Source organism: Harmonia axyridis, chromosome 3 (genome assembly GCF_914767665.1).
Source record: "Harmonia axyridis chromosome 3, icHarAxyr1.1, whole genome shotgun sequence".
NCBI classification, from domain to species: Eukaryota; Metazoa; Arthropoda; class Insecta; order Coleoptera; family Coccinellidae; genus Harmonia; species Harmonia axyridis.
Window position 1 is genome coordinate 5,356,598 of NC_059503.1, and position 20,236 is coordinate 5,376,833.

Genomic DNA, 20,236 nt, shown 5'->3' on the forward strand with positions numbered 1-20,236 from the left:
TTTCCAAAAAGGAATTTCTCATTAATTTAATTTTTTATTTTATTCCCCAAGGCACATGCGTATCAACTAATCAAAATAGCTGAAGTATCCATATTTTGTCCCAACCCAAATACCAATATAGGTACAAGGTGCTTCAAGTTCGACTGCCTATTAGACGTTTCTGGAGAACTATGTGAAATCTGAAAATTCGAAATATGACATTATTCATGATGCCCTATTCAGCTAAAATATTTTCGAAGCTCCGGCACTTCCGGTTATACAAGAATAAATGAAAAAAATAAAAAAAAAAACTTTTTCCATTCTCAATTAATCCTTACTGAAATTCTCGCATTGGTCATAGTTTTCAAAATATTAAGAAAAAACCGAAAAAAAGAGAGAATTTCCATAGTCACTATTACGTGAATTATTTTTACTGTGAATATCCTATGCGTATACTCGATTCACTTTCTCGAACTAGAATGATGTAGGAATATCGTGCATATCTTGAACTTGCGAAATATCATCACAGGGTGTTTCAAATATTCTGCCAAAAATTGTGATCCTATCAAATTGCAACACACGTCGCAATTATCAATATATTATAATTTAGATATAGTAAAATGATTTGCAACATTATTCGCAATTTCTTTTGATTCTGGTGGTGATAAATCGATTTTGTCAGACATAATCACGAATTTAATGCGTAATTATAATTTGTTCCACAATTCAAAATGTACAATTCAAATTTCCTAATCTGTCAATTTTCGTAATAGTAAGACCAACTGCCAAGATAGGTACAATACTCAGCTGAGGAGTCATTCAGTGTATTGCTTATTTCTTTCCTTTCTTTTTCTTTTTTTGGGCATCTGGCCAGGGAAACCCCCTGTTTTTCAGTAAATCCTGAACGTTATGACACGTGGTATAAGCATTTTCCATTGCTGCCTCTGTGAATATGTCAACAGCAAATCTTGCACTTTTATAACGACCTTTCTTCCCCCCTTTTTTCGGTTTTTGGGACTTCTTTTTATCCTTCTTTTCTGAACCGTTTCCTTTTTTCTTCTTTCCCTTTTCGGTCATATCGCTCCTGAAAATGATTTTTGTGATTATTCATGTGTTTTCAGTATTACCTGAAATATTATGTATATGAGTCAGTTCAAGACTGTGCTGAATGTTCAAAATATTATTTTCGATATTATGTACAATATGAAATAGTGATTCATTCAATAGATGCTTTTATCATACTCAAGAGCTTTAATTGATTGTAATTTCAGAAGTAATAACTATTTTTATAATTTTATAATTTTTATTTTTATAAGTCAACTTCTTATTCTTTGTGGTTTTATATGATATTTATATAATAAGTGAATAATTTGCTTAGAACAAATATTACCTGTTTGTTTGAAAGAGTTCAAGAACTCCAGTTGAAATGGTTCAAATCGTAACAATTGCGTCAAACTGGAATATACGATCAATGAATTAAATTATGAAACTATTAGCAACGGGTATTTTCGGTTTGGTGCCTGCGTTTGGTCAATATATCGCTGTTTTTTTAAAGCCATTTACCAAATTCAATGTAATAGTAGAGATCAAGATTAATTTTTCAGAAAACGCGAGATTTAATAGAATTCTAACATAAAAGGCTTATTTTAAAACTTAAATGGCATTTTTATGGAACACAAGAAATATGAAAGTCAAAAAAAATTTCTCTTCTGAGAGAAGAATTCTTTCATGAAAGTTATTAAAAATATTGTAAAAATATCAAGCATGTTCACTATGTTTTTTTTTAAATCGAATGTGAGAATTTCACGCTAGTTTTTGATTTTGGTGTAATATTCTGTGGTGCAAGATATCATGTTGTGTTCACATGACATTGACAAATGAGAATCACATGCTCATAGAAAAAGTTGCATTCTTTGCTACAGACTTCTTTACATTTTGGTTTAAACTAGATCATGATGTAAACAAAACAAAGTGCAATTCAATATAAAAAACCAAGTCATTACTTATAATAAAAAAGGGAGGAATCATCAATGCAATACATATTAATATCAAATGTATTGAAATAATTACTTGGTGATTTTCTGATAGATGTTGCTTTTGAATCGTGAGTAAAAACTTCCATCTTTCAGTTATGATTAAAATATATTTATTTTATTTTGATGTAGACATGTCTAGTTGACTCACTTATTTCAAAAATCTGGTATGAATAGTGGTTACATTAATGAAATTAATATTTACATACAATTTTTGGTTATGATTTTGAATGATATCACTTGCATTTCAAGAACGTTTCCTGAATTATTAAATGCAGAATTATAGTATAATCTTAAAGTAATTATATAAATAAATAATATCTTGAACTATCATATAGAAATCCATTACAGACATTGTTCCATAAAAAACCTGTGCTACCAGTACTTTTAAATTATGCTCTATTTGTATATATGATACAGTAGTAAAAAAGAAAGTAATAATCATGTATTGCCCATGCTTATAATTAATTCTGATGTGTTTTTATTTTCAGAGCAAAATGAAATAATTAAAATAAATGTATTTGGAAACTATTTCAAAAAGAAAGAGAAGGTGAAGAATAATTGATTGGAATCCATTCAAAATTTATAAAATATGGATGAACCTTTAGACTTGAGTTTACCTTCTGTAAAGTTGAAAAACACCAATTTGAATTCGTCTGAAACAGATTTACCTCTTGATTTATCTAAGAAAAGAATTGACAATCCTCAAATTATTCAAACAGGTCCGTTTACTAACTCAATCATCAAGAATATCCCAAATTTCAGTAACAGTAAGAGGTCTAAAATAAACAAAGGTTGCGGGCCCTCTTCTATATCCTATATAAATCCCCCCAAACCCATAAATGCCCATTCTTGTATTTCTGTTCGAAATACTTATTCAGATAGTTATGAAGATGGGCAAGAATCCTCGGAGGAACCATTCGATTTCAGTTGCCGATACTCAGAAACTAAACCATTAAATAATAATGGACAGAAAATTGGTTCTAATAACAACTACAAAGGAAAAAAATCCAAAAGTAACAATGGAAACTATTCAATGTATGCAGAAACTGATTTAGATCAACCTACTGACTATTCATTGAGATATGCTGAAAATGATTCTGATTCTGATTCTGAAGTTTGCAATAATAAAGAAAAAGCAGCTACAACTGAATTTGTGGGAGATACAGTTAAAACTTACTGTACTGAAGGTACTCCTTATGAAACCCCTTTCAACTTTTCCACCTCTACATCTATGTCCGATTTGAGAATAAGCGAGAAAACTACTGGTGAGGGTATGGACATTCAAGATGATAAAGCGAAAATTCAACAGGTATTTATTCATATTATAGCATAGCAATGAAATATATCGGTATTTGTTCAGAATATTTTCAACTGCAACAAAAAAGGTTTTCTTCTTCATATTTTCTTGTTAGAATATTCTTCGAAATGCTTCAGTTTTGTTTGTGTATCAATTCCTTTATTACAAACTTCAGTTTTCTATTCAGATTCTCATTTCGTTTTCCAGGACATTACAGGAAGTGATACAAATGATAAAATTCCTGAAGAAGAGATTATAGTGACAGATGACCAACCTCAAACGCCAAAAATGAAAACAGAGTTCAACTCGGGCCTAATTTCCCCAGAGAAACCAATGAATTATTGCGAGGAGGGTACTCCAGGGTATTTCTCGAGGGTCAGCAGTTTTGGATCACTTAATTCAGCTGCTGCCGGATCAGGGGAAGAGAAATTATCAGAGGACAAACATAAGTGCGAAAATCAACAGGAAACTCCAAAAAGCGACAAAATGCAACATAAATTACCTGGCAGCGAAGTTAAAATGGTGAAATTCGAGAATATTGTCAACTATTGTGAAGAGACGCCATTGATGTTTTCACGATCTAGTTCTATGGGATCTATAGACAGCATAGAACAATCTATGCATGATGATCGGAGCTCCGTGATTTCCGATTTTAGGTAATCTTTTTACGCTCTTGTTCTTATTATAGGGTTTTCCCATAAGAAGTTTCATTTTGAATGAGAAATTGAGAAATCCAGACTATTCGAAATAGTCTAGCGATATTATCGATTCAACTCAATTTGAACAAAAAAACATTAAATTTAAACCTAGATTACTCTCACAAAATAATTAATCATGAAAAAATATAGATATAAAAAACTTCACACTGAAACTTATTTAGTTCTGAATCTTAAAGCTACAAAGGAAAAACTTAGAACTTTAACAGCTTGTATTTTTTTACCTGAATCGAATTTAGAAAAAACGTAAATGAAAAAAGTGTTCTATTTGATGAAAGAAATTTATGTATATATTAGACTCGCCCCATATCAGAGATAATTGTGAGTTGCGATTTTGTTTGATTCCTTCTGTTTCATCAGGACTTAAACTTATTTTTAATAATATTTCATTATATTGCAGTCGTTTAACTAGTGGTATCATTTCACCGAGTGAAATTCCTGATTCTCCAACACAGACGGTTCCACCAAGTCCAAAACAAAGGAAATCATCCGATTTCGGTATTATAAGTAGACCATCTGGTGACAAGTCTTTGGCGCGAAGATCTTTGCCCACAAAATCAAGCATATTCGAAGACGACGTCACAAAGTTCAAAGAGGAGAATACACCAGCCCAATTCTCAGTAGCTACCAGTTTGAGCAGTCTAACGATTGACGATAATGATGAACCTCAGTTGCAGGTAGATATTGCATTGTAAAAAGGTTATAATTTAGTCAGGTGACTACTGAGGGAATTACCAGTAAGACAATTTAACGGTTTCTACCTTTACACGACTTTACGTGACTTTATTTAATCAATCGCAATTCTAGCAACTCCGTAGCTGGGTGGAGCTAAGCCATTGCTAGAATTCCGATTGGTTAAATGAAGTTGTCGAAACGTGGCGGTCGACGGAAACTGTCCGAGTACATTAACAAGTTCAATGAGAGAACTTGAATTATTTCATACTGTATTTCTTAGGTAGTTCATAGAATTCTCTAATGAGGTTGCTTTGTAGGTATACATTTCAGAATAGTATCTCTATTCTTCTTAGATAGCGCTAATAATCATTTGGACGGTGTTGTCCTACACAATACCTATCCTATATAAAGGGTGTTTTTTTTTAGAGCTATAGAACTTCAAATTGCAATAAAACAACGATGGATTATTCGATTGACATGAATTGTATTTATCTGCAAGATAATCTTGTGGCATTACATTTTAAATATGATTTCTGGCATATGACCGCCACGGCTGGCTCGGATGTAGTCCAATCTGGACGTCCAATTTTCGATGACTTTTTCCAACATTTGTGGCCGTATATCGGCAATAACACGGCGAATGTTGTCTTCTAAATAGTCAAAGGTTTGTGGCTTAACTGCATAGACCAATGACTTTACATAGCCCCACAGAAAGTAGTCTAGTGGTGTTAAATCACAAGATCTTGGAGGCCAATTCACAGGTCCAAAACGTGAAATTAGGCGGCCACCAAACGTGTCTTTCAATAAATCGATTGTGGCACTAGCTGTGAGACATGTTGCGCCGTCTTGTTGGAACCACAGCTCCTGGACATCATGGTTGTTAGTTATCATGGCTCTATACCGATCACCATTGACTGTAACGTTCTGGCCATCATCGTATTTGAAGAAGTACGGACCAATGATTCCACCAGCCCATAAAGCGCACCAGTCAGTTTTTCTGGATTTCGACATACACTTCAGGATTAGCTTCACTCCAAATGCGGCAGTTTTGTTTGTTGACGTAGCCAGAAGTGCGCTTCATCGCTAAACGATAAAATAGACGTAGTGCGCGATACGTATTCCGCACAGAACCATTATTTTCGAAATAAAATTGCACTATTTGCAAGCGTTGTTCAGGCGTAAGTCTATTCATGATGAATTGCCAAACCAAACTGAGAATAAATCACTTGACAGCTAATCGGTCACCATCTTGAACAGTAATGCCAACTTAAAGTTATATACCTCGAAAAAAACACCCTATAAATAATTACAATAATAAAATAAAAATATCTTATCCAATACTATACAACATTAGTATCATTGCATAGAACTTTTGCTGATGGCTATTTTACATATTTAAGGTTGAACCAAATCAGAATTCTGTCAATAGGAGTAGAACTCGTGAACAAGATAAACATACAGTAGACAAAGATACAGAAACAGATGGAGCTGCATTTCATAGTACAAGGGAGAATATCCAGAACAGGTAAACTATCATTGATGCTTAGGAACTGAAAGAGTTTACCATGAAATCTAAAACAATTTTTTTTTGGATTGAAAAATATTTCAATAAAATTGAAAACAAATTTTATTTTATCATAAAGAGATTTTTTGAATTTCTTCTTCAATCACAGCAACAAGCAATAGGTACGCTAGTAATAATAATAATAAAAAAAAAATCAACAGATGTTTCCAAGTGTCCGGAAGTGCACAATTCCAACCTAACTTCCAAGATTCCAAAAGCTCAGTGTACAACCCGGGAATGTCATCATTTTCTCCAAGAGCGTTGCCCCCTTCTTCAGCTGATGATAATACAACCCGTGTTTATAATACTGAAGATACACCTGCTGTATTGAGTCGCAACGGATCCATTTCCGAATTGAGTCTGAGTAATCTTTCTATATTGGACGAAGAACCCACTACCAACAGGGCTTACTTATCGGAAAACAGCAGTCAGTCCTCTGGAGGACGTAAGAATAATTTGGACGAGAAACAGTTGGAGGCATCTAGTTCTAGGCAGGAGGTGAGTATTCAACGAAGAATTTCGTAAATTGGAAGCTCCTTAACGCGGTTTACGGTATGAAAATCGTCACGTAAGGAAAAAGCGTTATGCATCCTCCAGGCGATTTTCCCTGCACTTTTCGTAAATTTTTTGTGATTTTCAGATGGAAGAAGTATGGGTAAGAAGAGAATCGATCAGTAAATCGAACTCCAACGCATACCCTGGAGATTTACCACCGTACTTGTCATCTAGAGATGAATTTTGTCAATATGCAGTGGAAGATAGTCCTGTACAATTTTCCTTGAGGTCTAGTCTTAGTTGTTTGACTTTTGATAGTGAAACAGCTTCTGGAATACTAGAGTAAGTAAGAATATGTTTGGATTGTGTTGAAAGTTTGAACTATTGTTTTAAATTTCATTTTACAGCAAGTTTTCAACAAGATTGACAGTTAATAAACCAGTTTCAATTCGCATGTATCAAATATTCTCCTTTCTCTCAATTTCAAAACGTACAAGTGCAAAGTCAAGTATACTATACTTGACCTAACCTTAAAGTGAGTTTGGCTCTTGTCTGTTTTTTAATTAATTCAAATCCAATGGAAATCCTAGCTGCTTATAATTTGAGAAATCATCTCAAACGACCTCTGCGATGACCCTGAAATCTGATTCATTAAGATTCTGTAATACCGGTTTTTACAGATGCAAGACTGACCCATTGACCCATCAACATAGTTTTTCAACGGAAACTTCTCAACCTCCTGTTCAAGCTGAAGAAAGCTCTGTGGTGAGTGTGTCTGAACAAACCGCAGAGGACTCGGTAGATGGCGTTGACAACCAAGAAGTTAGAAGTATTTCAGCGTCTTCGACTCCTTCCGTAAAAAATCAAGAAACAGAAAAAGTCGTAGCAAATTCAGATGAAACATCGAGTGATGCTGTTATAAACAGAGTAGAGAATATAAATGGTCCGAATGAAATTACCAAATCGTTCGAACTGAAATCTGATGATTCTAGGTGTAATAGGTGAGGATTTTGCCTTGTTCACGAATAATTTGACGTTATTCATACGAATTTGTTATATAACATTTCGCTTTTGAAGTAATTCACTTACGTTATCGGTTGGTCCAATCATAGAAACATTAATTCTCCTTTTTTTTACTTATATCGACTGCAAAAGAGTGCCTATTTGATAATTTGGGTTTTGGGAAGAAAAGAAGTCACCCAGAGTCATGTCGTGGGAGTAGAGTGGTTTTACAAAAAACCATGTGGATGTGTTGAATTTTTGGCAGAAAATTCGCTAACAATTTTTCCTCTAAAGCTCTGATAATATTTTCATTGACCTAACAGTGTTTACTTCGTATTAGACTAGGCTTTTTACGCTTGCTTTCATGTCTTTTTCTGGGCTGATTTCTGACAATTTCTGTACAATCATACCATGCTTATTTGTCGCTTGTTTCAGTGCTTATTACAGAGCTGCAAACTTTGAAGTTATTTTTTAGTTTAAAAAATTATTTGAGAGATCAGATATTCTCTATACAAGCAACAAAACATGAAGTGTAATCAGAAAAGGCATTATTATAGACAGCTTTCATCCTAATTTGAGTTATGTCAACAGATAAAAATTGTGTTGGTCAACCTGCATTTTGACATTTAAGGGGGAATAGTTAGGTTGTATGATATTTTGAGCATGGACTGTCAAAAGCTCGGAAATAGACATGAAATAGGCCTACTATAATATGAATTTAGCTGTGAAAGTTTTGTCTACTGAATATATGTATTTTTTGAAATGTGGTGACTAGATTTCATATAACTTTTATGTAAATTAGTAAGCAAAATTCTTTTCAAGCATGAAGAAACGTAAGTGGAAATGGAAGTGGCAGTTTGGTTCTGAAGATGGTCATCAAAGCGAAAGTAGTGAGAGCACACAGACAGACAAACATTCATCAAATAATGAAGAATTTGATCAAGGAAGAAGGAGTAGAGTTGATAAAAATAATATAGGAAACTTGGACGCTAGGTAAGAAACTAGAAAAAATTGTTACTAATTTTAATTTCAGCTCAAAATTGTTAGTAAATAATTTCAGAAAATTTCTACACCCTGTATCTTAATAACAAAAGCATCTTGGTTTTAATATGTGATGAAAAAATGACTATTATTCTGAATCACTTTGTATATTTCAATCTAGTCTCATAGAATTGGTGTTTTCTATCCATTTGAAGTAATCATTATGTCTGTGATATTTTCTATTGAGATTCTTTTTTGTTTATTCCCATGATAAAAAGTATTCATTTTTTATGATGACCCCTTGCTTTGACTTGGTTTATTTGAAATTTTCAACTTGAAACTTACTACACAGCAATATTGACTATCTTGTATTGTTCTTATTAACAGTTTTAAAAAAAAGAAGTGGTGGAAATGGAAGTTTGGTTCTAAAGAGAAAGAATCGTTCAGAGCACCTCAAGATATAACACAAGACCTGGTTTACGATAGTGTTATAGATGATCAGCAGAATAGAATATCAAATTTCTTGGAGGAAGAAGAACCTAATCCGAATGAACTTGATACAAGGTATTTATATTGTGATGATTTCAAAATTTCATGTTGAAGTGAACCTAGCTAACCTAACTTTGAAGTGAGTTTTACTTTTGTCTGTTTCATGAACTCTATGAATTGATTAAAATTGACCATTTATAAATGTTGTTGAAGCGTGGATTTTTCCATGATTAAACTTAACATAACCTACTGAACACAAATGACACAAGAAATGTCAAAAAATAATACACTGCTGCCATTATAACCATGTTAAATTGTCCTTCTAATCCTTCTATGTACCTTTTTACAACCGTTTTAGATAATATATGTAGCTTTTTAACGAATAATGAAACCAAATATCTGAGGAAATGTTCCTGACTTTATGTCAGTGCTTTTCCTTAATGTTTATCTTATGTTATTCATATGTTCCACAGGAGTAAATCAAAGAGATGGAAGTGGAAGTGGAAATTGAATTTCAAAGAAGAAGATCGTTCCAAAACTGAAAAGTCTTTGCTAGGAATGACCAAATTGAAGCACCAAGTTAGTCCGGAGGTCACTAAGGAACCAATCTTTCTTAATGACGTGTCCCAATCTAGAGAATTCACAAAGGAAATGAACTCTACCATCAAGTAAGAGCAAAATCAACTAATTTTTTATAGGCACAAATAATTGAATTTCACTATTTTAGATTATTGTCTGGACTAACTTTAACAGACGAATCATCCGAAAAATACTTACACGAGAAGTATAATATACCTGTCAGAGAGAAATTAGACACACCGGAGCCTTCAGATTCTGAGCATTCGGTGATTTTCGAAGAGCTAGATGAACAAAACTCATCTGCAATGAATGAATCAAACAACAAGATCAACGGAAATGGTAAGTGTTATTTTATTTTTTAAAATAAATTAAATTAACTGAATTTTGCGAACTTACGATTACGTCAATTTTAAGTAAACACTTGTGTTATTTGTATGTTCGTTCCTCTGTGTTTCTTTAATAAAATGTACTCCTTATTTGAAACGATTCATTTTCCCTATAGAAAAGTCATTGGAAACTTAGGGCATTTGAAACAACATTGAATTCTAACCTCAAACACTTTGCTACATATAGTAAGAATGTATTTTTGTAATCTTAGATGACGGTGGTAAGCCAGCAAATTTTGCTGCATTGGTGGAGGAATGTATCCAGTTAGGCATGCCTAAAAAGAAGAACACACCAGAAAAGGCCGCTTCTCAAAATTGTTCACCAGAATTAAGGTATGATGTTTACTTTTGAAATTCCAGTTTCATACGAACAAAATCTAATCATACATTGAAAATGTTGGTTTATTTAAATTAATTTGCTCATTTTGAATTTGGACGAGTTATAATTTTTTTTTTTTTACCATAACACCCAACAGAACTGTTCTTTCCGAGAAGACGATCGAATCGACTAAGGACCAATGCAATATTTCACAAAAGATTATCGCTAAAAATCCTAGAGCTGCATTCAAAGAATGTATTGAATTGGAACGAAAGATAAGCAGTAGTTCAAATGGATATATCGGAGATAATAGTGATCATTCAAAATCTAGCTATCAACAACTGGGGGGACGAAAGACAGGCGAATTTACCCAGGACTTGTCAACTAGAATCGGAACAACTAACTTCGAGTCTAATTCACTCAATAGGTAAAAAGAGAATTTTGTTATTGACAAAGTTTAAACATTTATGAATTCAACTAATGTTTTCACAAATATTTATTTCAGACTTTCTCTTGGTAAAGAGCGAAGAAAAGTTTTCAAGTCTGATGATAATATGCTGAAAAGTGAGTATTATTATTTGAAAATATTGATATCATATGAAAAACATTATTAAGTAGGTCATGACCATCCTGGTGAATGCAAGTTTTCACTCCTAGTGTTGAATTTTTTTTGACTTATCATTTCTTTGTCGGTAATCTTATACAATAGTTTCAATGAACCGAATTTTAGTTACTTGATCATCAATAAAAGTATATCTGCATACAACACTATACAAAAAGAAATTTTAGATCAAAGAAACTGCGAAAAAATGTGCCATAACCTAAAAAGAGTTCCTGAAGAGATGAAAACTTTACATAATTATTTGTGTATTTGTTCTGTTATTATGTTTTGCAAGTGTTTTAGTTTTTATTCATTTTTATAAAGGATTTTCCAATAAGAGGCTTCATTTTGATGTTAAAAAAGACCAGGTAACTTTTCTTGTAAAATTGCGATTGTTTCGTTGCTCGTTGCACCGTCTTGTTTAAAATAAACTTGAAGAACTAAGTCTTAATGCAAAATACGATGTAATGTCGTTTGGCGAATGCCTAATTTTCAAGATGGACGACGAATCGACAAATCTGAACTTTCATAAATACTACAGGCCACAGAAGCAATATTTTCAGTTGTTCTTGAGTACGGTTTCGATTCTTCACATCACTAACTTGTCTGAACAGCTCAAATTTTTCCACCTGTTTTACTATTGCAAGCCAAACAGGTGCTTCACGACGATCCAAAAGTGTTTTATGTTTTCGAACAGTGTAGTGGATTTTAACAACTTCAATGCGTTGTTTAAGCGTGTATCGTTCGAATTTTAGTAATATTTAGAAGTTTTTACTCGTCAAATGTCAAAAGATGACAGTTTCAAAAGTGACAACTGCCCAAAATTGGAAAATCCTTTACTTCGTATGAATTGGTCCTGTGTTCAGATTTTTATATTGTTTCAGGGTCAGAACTAAATAAAGTTTATTATTAGTATTATTTATATCTCTGTACTTAGTGTGGCTAATATTTTCGTCATTAATTTTGAAATTTTTCAGCCAATCTTGGCGAAACGGCAAAAAGAGATATCCATTCGAATCTAGATAGGCTAGTTTTCAATGAATCTTATGGACCCAAAGAAATTATTGTTCTTTCTAAAAGGGAAAGCAACAAATCCAAAGTATCTGATCCAATTACAGAATTCAGCAACATTAACGTGACAAAACAGGAAACTTTGAATTCCCAACCTAATAGGTATGTATTATATACCTTTATTTTCTTTATTGGCATGTTTTTCTGATTACTGTATTTCATTTATTATCTTCAATTTCAGATATGTTCCCGAAACTTGTTTTTCAAAGGCAAGCCAAGGTGAGTTATCTCATCGAATTGTGTTATACGGTATTAATAATTGGTTCTAATTTTTCACAGTTATTCCGAAGAACGTTTCCGTACAGAGCATATTAACATCAAAACCTGAGTCTCCCTCTAATTTGCCTAGAAATACGGATTTTGCTGCAATAATTGAAGAATGTATTCAATTGGGAATGCCCAAAAGGAAGGAATCCTCCGATAACACACTGAGTCCCACTCCTTCACCATATCTGGTTAATCAGTATGTGAAAAGATGGCCAGAATATTTATCTAAAATTTCTAGCGGTAAGTAAACATATTCAGCTTACCTGGGGTAGATTTCTCTCTAACTGTTATGGCTCAAATTTTGTATCAGGAATAGCGACGTCTTTTTCGATATTCTGCTTGCATTATATCTTTCGTTCTAATACCGGTATTGATACAATTTTTTTTTTAGAAAACAATAAAAGTGCCTCTTTACCAAAATCTTCTTCACATCATGCAACTGCACGGAATTATTGTGGATCAAACGAAGATTTCACCACAGCATGCTCTCAAATGAAGAGGGATCTAGTTATACACAGCGCTCTAGAAAAGAACATCAACTGTGAGGGTATAACCAAAAAACCTAATATGCCAAAGGAGCTAAAGGAAATTGAAGTTAAAACAGGGTAAATTTCTTTTGAATTTAGAATATGAGAATAATTTAAATGAGTATATCTTGATTGCAGGTTTGATGCAATCGTTCCTAAAAAAGAATGTAATCAATTCAGTTCGGGTACAACACAGGAAGAGGAGGATTACGAACAATCATTTTATGCAAATGTTGGGGCTACTAAAAGCTATTTGGATTTGCCAGTCAGGAAACAGTCATCTCCCGAACTGAAGGCCAAGCATGAATCTTCACCAACAAGAGGTAATTACTTGAAATTTTTCGAATATCATCCTAATGTTTAATGTTTTATTAGCATTCGATGCAGTTAAAGGAAATATTTCTCCGGTTGTTGAAGATTGGGTCAAGTTAGGCATTCCAGCTAGGAAACTGATTGAAATTCGTGGGTCGTTGGACAGAAGGGGTTCCCAGGATATGTTGAAGTCGAAAGATGAAGTTGTTGAAGGTAATAGAATGGCAGATTCTGAAGATGAAGCTGTTTATGCTAACACAACTGAAAGATACATGATCTTTCGGAATTCGCTCAGTCCAAAGGGTAATGCCAGTAATGGTGAGTGTTTTTCAGAAATTTACATGTTAAATCATTATTATCAATTATTGTTTCACCAAAAATCGCTTGTAAAGGGTTCTCCAATAATAATGATACTATTTAAATTGGTTTCATTGGCAACACTGTGTATTATTTTTTGACATTTCTTATGTCATTTGTCATACAATGACAATGTATGATTATGTCATTTAATCATACAAATATACACGCTTCATTAACGTTTAGTATTTGTCGAATTGTTTTATCAAAATCAGTGCTCATTTGTGAATACTGATCAGTTAATCAACTTACTATTCATTGTAGACGAATTTGAGAGTGAATTTTCTTTACTTCAATGTAGTTCATGTATTCTTGTCAAATTTGTCTGACATCAGAAAAGTCAATAAATAATATACACTGGTTCGATGGTGAGGAATATCAGTCACAAGGAACAGTTGTATACAATTTGTTCAATGGCAACGTTTCTGAGCATTTAGCTCCTTCATCAGGCTTAAAACAAAAACCAATTTATAAACAACGGCATGGATCATACAATTGGTGTAGCAAAATTGTATACAACTGTTCCTTGTGACTGATATTCCTCACCATCGAATTAAATCTTCGGAACGATAATTTTATCTGAAATATACACTGGTGCTATCATAATCATTTTAAATTCTCATTGGAAAACCCCACATTCTTTCACATTTTTGGAAATGTCTAACGTTTCAAGGAAAGGTCTGAGAGCTTTCATTCACATGAAAAACTCCCTTGAAATTTCGACAATGTTTCACCACCTAAAAACTCATTCATTTGGTAACACCCTGTATAGGTGATTTCTGGTGAAATGGTTTATTTCGACAAGATATACTTTCCGTCGAAACGATTCATCTTTGATAAAATCTTGAAGAGATATAATAATTTTGTTTTTGTAGAGAAAGCATATTCTCCAATTTTGCATGACAAGAAAAACTCAGCTAGAAGTGAATGCTCATCCGAGCCCCAAGATTTTGCCGCTATAATAGAAGAGTGTATTCAATTAGGAATGCCTAAGAACAAAGGACTATCTAGAGAAACTTTAAACTCTAATTTATCGTTGTGTTCAACAAATTCCAGGTCTAATTCAGCAACTAGATGCACAGACAATCTCCAAAGAATATATTCTGGTACGAGCCACGTCTAATTGCAAAGTTTTCGTAATTTATTCACATCAAATCATTTCGTTGAAGAATCGTATAATAATTGTTGATGTTTTAAATTTCAGAATCCAACAGAAGCGTTACTTTACCGAAGGGTACAACGTATTTTTCCAAATCGAAAAATTATTATTCTTCTAATGAAGATTTCAGTAGAAATGGTTCACTGAGAAAGAACACTTTTAATGGACACAATACTGCAGACAAAAATTATGGGCAAGACCAGTCGAATTTAGCAAAGATGGATTCTGACAGGACATCTCCTCAAATTAGGTAGGTAATTATTTCTTCTCTCTAATTCTGTGGAAAATCCGTTCATTCTGCCATACCTTGCTGAACAAAATGGTGGGGGAATATCTCAGTTTCACACAGATGTCATGGTTATATCGGGTGTTTTTTTTCGAGGTATATAACTTTAAGTTGGCATTATTGTTCAAGATTTACCGATTTAACAGCTTTCAAGTGATTTATTCTCAGTTTGGTTTAGCAATTCATCATGAATAGACTCACGCCTGAACAACGCTTGCAAATAGTGCAATTTTATTTCGAAAATAATGGTTCTGTGCGGAATACGTATCGCGGACTACGTCCATTTTATTTTGTTTAGCGATGGAGCGCACTTCTGGTTGAATGGCTACGTCAACAAATAAAACTGCCGCATTTGGAGTGAAGCTAATCGTCAAGTGTATGTCGAAACACCGTTATATCCAGAAAAACTGACTGTTTGGTGCGTTTTATGGGCTGGTAGAATCATTGGTCCGTACTTCTTCAAAAACGATGATGGCCAGAACGTTACAGTCAATGGTGATCGGTATAGAGCCATGATTACTAACTTTTTCATTCTTGAATTGAACAACCATGATGTCCAGGAGCTGTGGTTCCAACAAGACGGCGCACTATGTCACACTGCTCGTGCCACAATCGATTTATTGAAAGACACGTTTGGTGACCGCCTAATTTCACGTTTTGGACCTGTGAATTGGCCTCCAAGATCTTGTGATTTAACACCTCTAGACTACTTTCTGTGGGGCTATGTAAAGTCATTGGTCTATGCTGATAAGGCACAAACCCTTGACCATTTGGAAGACAACATTTGCCGTGTTATTGCCGATATACGTCCACAAATTGGAAAAAGTCATCGAAAATTGGACGTCCAGATTGGACTACATCCGAGCCAGCCAGAGTTCATATGCCAGAAATCATATTTAAAATGTAATGCCACAAAATTATCTTGCGGATAAATAAAATTCATGTCAATTGAATAATCCATCGTTGTTTTATTGCAATTTAAAGTTCTATAGCTCTATAGCTTTTATTTCGGTATTATGTTGGAAGAATATCAATGCCTTCTGCACTTGTATAATAAATAACTATTCTTCAACTCTTTTTTTTTTGTCTACAAAACTTTACACTATTTATTTCATTTGCAGTTCTAGGTTGGTGTCTACAAAGAACAATACCTCCCCTAACACTCAAGGTAATTTTTGCATATTCTATTAAGGTAGTTCAAGGTTTTATGGACTTTTGTTTCAGTTGAAAGAGTGCCTCAAATAATAGCAGATATGGCCGACTGTATCGAAATTAAACAAGAAGAAGAAGAACCAGAAGAATCACTATATGTCAATGTCAGCAGGCATCCAGGATATTCGAGGTGTATGACTAAACAAATTCCACGTTCGCAATATATTAGGTATGAATGGAGAATTTAAGTAGTTTCAATCGTGCAATTGACAATATTTATTTTGGCTTTAGCATATCTAATGGGAATGCATTTTAATTTAAATTTGTGATATTAACTGAATGAAAAAAAACTATTACTAATAATAAAACTATTACCCAATAATACCTTTCGGTGTTAGGTGCGAAGTATCGCACAAGACAAAATCGAAGATATTTTGAGGTTACGTTAATCATACGACGGTAGCGCCAACTTTGCGAAACTGCGGTTTCCTATTATGTAGTCTTCATACAATGGTGTACAGTATAATGATACAAGCTTTTTTCAGTCCTAAAACTGAGATTTCAAAATCCATTACTTCGAATACTAACGGAAGAGGTAAGGGAGCAGTTTGAGCCTAGGAACTCTTCAACATAACCAATTTTAAATTTTTTAGACGCAACCGCCTGTGAGCCGAGGTACTCTGCACTGGTGGAAGAATGTATCAAACTAGGAATGCCATCTAAAAAAATAAATGACATTCAGAAATATTTGAAGAATGTTTCTCCTGTCAGTCCCAATCAAAATCTAGATGAAAGATTGGTTTTCATGAATGGTATCGACTCCGATCGGTTAAATTGTGTGAGAGGGTCTGACAGATATTCAACCTACAAGAGCTCAATGTCAGAATCTGGTGTGAACAGGTTTGTGAGTTTGTAATATTTTTATGTATTATAGAAGTTTATTTCAATATTTTTTTGAGTTATTATAAAATTTTTATCGAAGTGGACCGTAAGAAGTGTGCTGAGACAATATTCGTTCCGTGAAAATGACGTTTGCCCCCTTCAAGTTTATTACTCTGAGGTTTTTCCTAATATATGTTGCTCAAATATTGTCCGCACCTCCCATATCTTGGGTCCTACTTTTTTTTTCATTAGGGATATTGAGAAAATAACTTTTTGCCTCATTTTTTAATCCCTAATTTTTGTGGAGTATATTTGATTTATTATTTCAGATCTGCGAGAGCTTTGGTTCCATATAATTACAAGCAAGGTCCTGCAAGTGTTCATGGTGGTAAGTGATTGAAGTAGATATCGAAATGAATAAAATAATATTAATATTTTGAAATTTGGTTTTAGGTGATTTGGACAGTAAAATAATCATAAATACACCTTCTAGTACAATAGAAAAAGCCTTGGCTGAATGTATTCAGATGGGGTGGCCGAAAAAGAAAGACCTTGACAAGAATCCTTCTCCGAAATTCCCTAATGTAAATTTGATCGATAGAAATGTGAAAAAGACTGATATAACCGTGTCAAAAAACGTAAATGTTGCGTCTGTTGTCAGGTAAATTTTTAAGTTTACTGCTTGACTGAATGTATATATTTCATTTTCATTAAGTTCATTGAATTTCATTCTTATTGTGCAATAATCAGTTAGAATCTACATTTTTTCCAAATGTTGATGTCTGGAATGAATGCATATTATGACAGTGCAATTAATAAATAGTTTGTATTTAGATAAATCGTCGATTTTATTTATTATTGAAATTTTCCCCTTCCAAAAGTTTCAATGAATTATAGTGACAAATAATTATTTTTGAATTTTTCTTATAATTTTGTTTGCAACTTGATGAGTGAGACATCAATTTTATTTGTGAACACTTGTTATTCTTGACTTCTCCAAAGGTTATTAATGTCCTTTTTAGGAATCCTATCATTTTTGATTTGTTGTGAAGCAAAATTATGTATTGAAATGTGTTTATTGTTATACTTCAAAAGTAAACATTTCATTTTGTTTTTTCGAAACTTATGCCTATTGTTTTTATTAATTGGTACCTGAACTAAAGTTTATGTCTGTATGTATGTATGTTTGTTTGTTTCTGCCTATGTAACGCTTTTTCCCCATAAGCTAGAGATTGCAATTCTTAGTACATTGAGCTGAAATTTGGCTGTTGAGTTTGGCGATTTTTGGGAAGGGAGTAAACAAATTTTTCCGAATTTTCCAAATTTCTCGCTAGTGGCTTTAATTTTCCAGCTCCACCTCAAATTTGTAGGGTAAGTGTGCCTCTGACCTTTTGATTTTGGTGAATCCAACTGTAGAGTATATACAGGGTGGCCCATTTTAAAAGATCCACTAAAATAATGTTTCAAATAGAAGTTTCATAGTCTTCAGGGACAACGAATGCAGAATGCAATGTGACTTCCCTATTCGACCTTGAAATGACCTCGAAATCAAACTCAAGGTCACATTGAATGTCTGTGTTCGATTTCCCCTAATGACTAAAAAAATTTCTTTTGAAATATTACTTTTTCTCAGATTTTAGCCTTGAATTTATTTCAGTGGATCTTCTAAAATGGGTTGCCCTGTATAATATCATGGTGTAATGTAGTTTTGTTTCTGTATCTTTGTTTTGTAAAAAGTGTAGTATTGCTTTATCATTTCTTTCTTTTATTTATCAGCTTCTACCATAGAATTTGCAAGAACTGCTCACTTTTTCTACATATCGTAGGCTGAGCAAGGTCCCAGTTTTTAAATGATTCGATTTCACAGGAACACGCAAAGACAATATCTCGAGCGTTCCCTATATCCAGCAACGATGACAGACGCAAAGGACGATTCCGAACATCCAAACATGTACAAGACAGACGAAGAAGAGACAACAGACAAGGAGAAGAATGGATTTGATGGCACTGATTGGAAATGTTCTTCATTTTATAGAGACGAAATCTGCTGTGGTCTTGTTGACGATCAAGTGGAATCTGAAATGAGTTTTGCAAGTTTGGCTGACATCGATGTCAAATTGTTAGATCCGCAGATTGTGTTGGAATCTCTTGAAAAGTACACTGCCAAATTAATATCCGAAGCAGAATCGAGACTTAGTTCCCAAAATGCCAATAGTAGTTCATAAAAAATTAACCAAATGTATTTTTAAAATGTTGACATTGTTTCATTTACAAACAAAATTACATATTAATTTTTCATGTTTTCCAAAAGTAAAGAACCAAAAATATCTAAATATTTTGAAATTTTGTATTTTAATTGTTGTTGATTTTGTTGATAATAGGAAATAAAGATATTTTTATATTTCGTATAAACTTTTTTTTATTTGAAATTTAGATCAGTGGATCTAGATTTTGTATTTTTTCATGAATACATTAATAGAAAAAAATTCCAGGAAAGCTTTGACTGAAGCTTATGAGGTGACACAAATTCCATAACCTTCTTAATTCAAAGGTTTTATGTTTCTATAGTAAATTTCTCATTTTCTTTTTTGATAGCTACATAACTAATGTTTTCGATTTCCTATAGCTGACACCAAATTTCATCAGAATATGGCGAATCATATCTGAAATTTCACTTTTTTTTTCAAAATTTTCTATTTAAAAAATACTAATGACAATTTGCTCAAGCCTCAACTGATTACTAGGTTTTAATTCGATTGAATCGATATTTGAAAATGGCTATAACTTTGAAACTATTGAACAGATTTAACCCATTTAGTTGTCGAAATTTCCATTTTGATCATTTTTTAAAGGTCCTCAAGAAAAAAGGAAGTTAAACTCGATAACTGAATTTATAATCTTCTATCCTTAAGTTTGGTCGCCTGTTACACCCTGAACGCTGTGTTTTTCTATCTATAGATGGCGCTCTACATTTGGACAACCGTTGTTGTTCCATTAGGTAGATGGCGCTTCACATTTAGAGGAAACGTTGTTATCACTTAGGATGAACAAAATTTTTATCCGTGATTTCAAAATTTTCGTAGGGCAAATGGATTTCAGACAAT

At 33.2% G+C, this 20,236-nt stretch overlaps 1 protein-coding gene and 1 long non-coding RNA gene across 3 annotated transcripts; one reads left to right on the forward strand and one right to left on the reverse strand.

The window, feature by feature from the left end:
- Positions 1-792: 792 nt before the first annotated feature.
- LOC123676150 lies at positions 793-1,733 on the reverse strand. The gene is made up of 2 exons (XR_006746856.1): positions 1,370-1,733; positions 793-1,063 (listed from the first exon to the last, which is right to left on the reverse strand). It is a non-coding gene; the product is annotated as an uncharacterized LOC123676150 (long non-coding RNA).
- A 156-nt stretch (positions 1,734-1,889) lies between these two features.
- Positions 1,890-19,536, forward strand: LOC123674732 (adenomatous polyposis coli homolog). 2 transcript variants are annotated; one of them, XM_045609788.1, is made up of 30 exons: positions 1,891-2,083; positions 2,504-3,324; positions 3,520-3,968; positions 4,429-4,705; positions 6,104-6,228; positions 6,429-6,765; positions 6,908-7,104; positions 7,443-7,763; positions 8,587-8,757; positions 9,133-9,309; positions 9,708-9,902; positions 9,962-10,152; positions 10,412-10,532; positions 10,676-10,945; positions 11,024-11,082; positions 12,097-12,292; positions 12,372-12,409; positions 12,470-12,697; positions 12,849-13,062; positions 13,123-13,307; positions 13,360-13,614; positions 14,529-14,759; positions 14,858-15,062; positions 16,220-16,266; positions 16,323-16,479; positions 16,796-16,845; positions 16,904-17,150; positions 17,462-17,520; positions 17,586-17,793; positions 19,000-19,536. In XM_045609788.1, exons 2-30 carry the CDS (start codon positions 2,605-2,607, stop codon positions 19,355-19,357), a joined length of 6,288 nt encoding a protein of 2,095 aa, XP_045465744.1. In that variant the 5' UTR covers positions 1,891-2,083; positions 2,504-2,604; the 3' UTR covers positions 19,358-19,536. The 2 variants fall into 2 exon arrangements, with proteins under 2 accessions (XP_045465745.1, XP_045465744.1); XM_045609789.1 differs by lacking the exons at positions 16,796-16,845; positions 16,904-17,150; positions 17,462-17,520; positions 17,586-17,793 and having other exon boundaries at positions 1,890-2,083.
- The last annotated feature ends 700 nt before the right edge of the window (positions 19,537-20,236 follow it).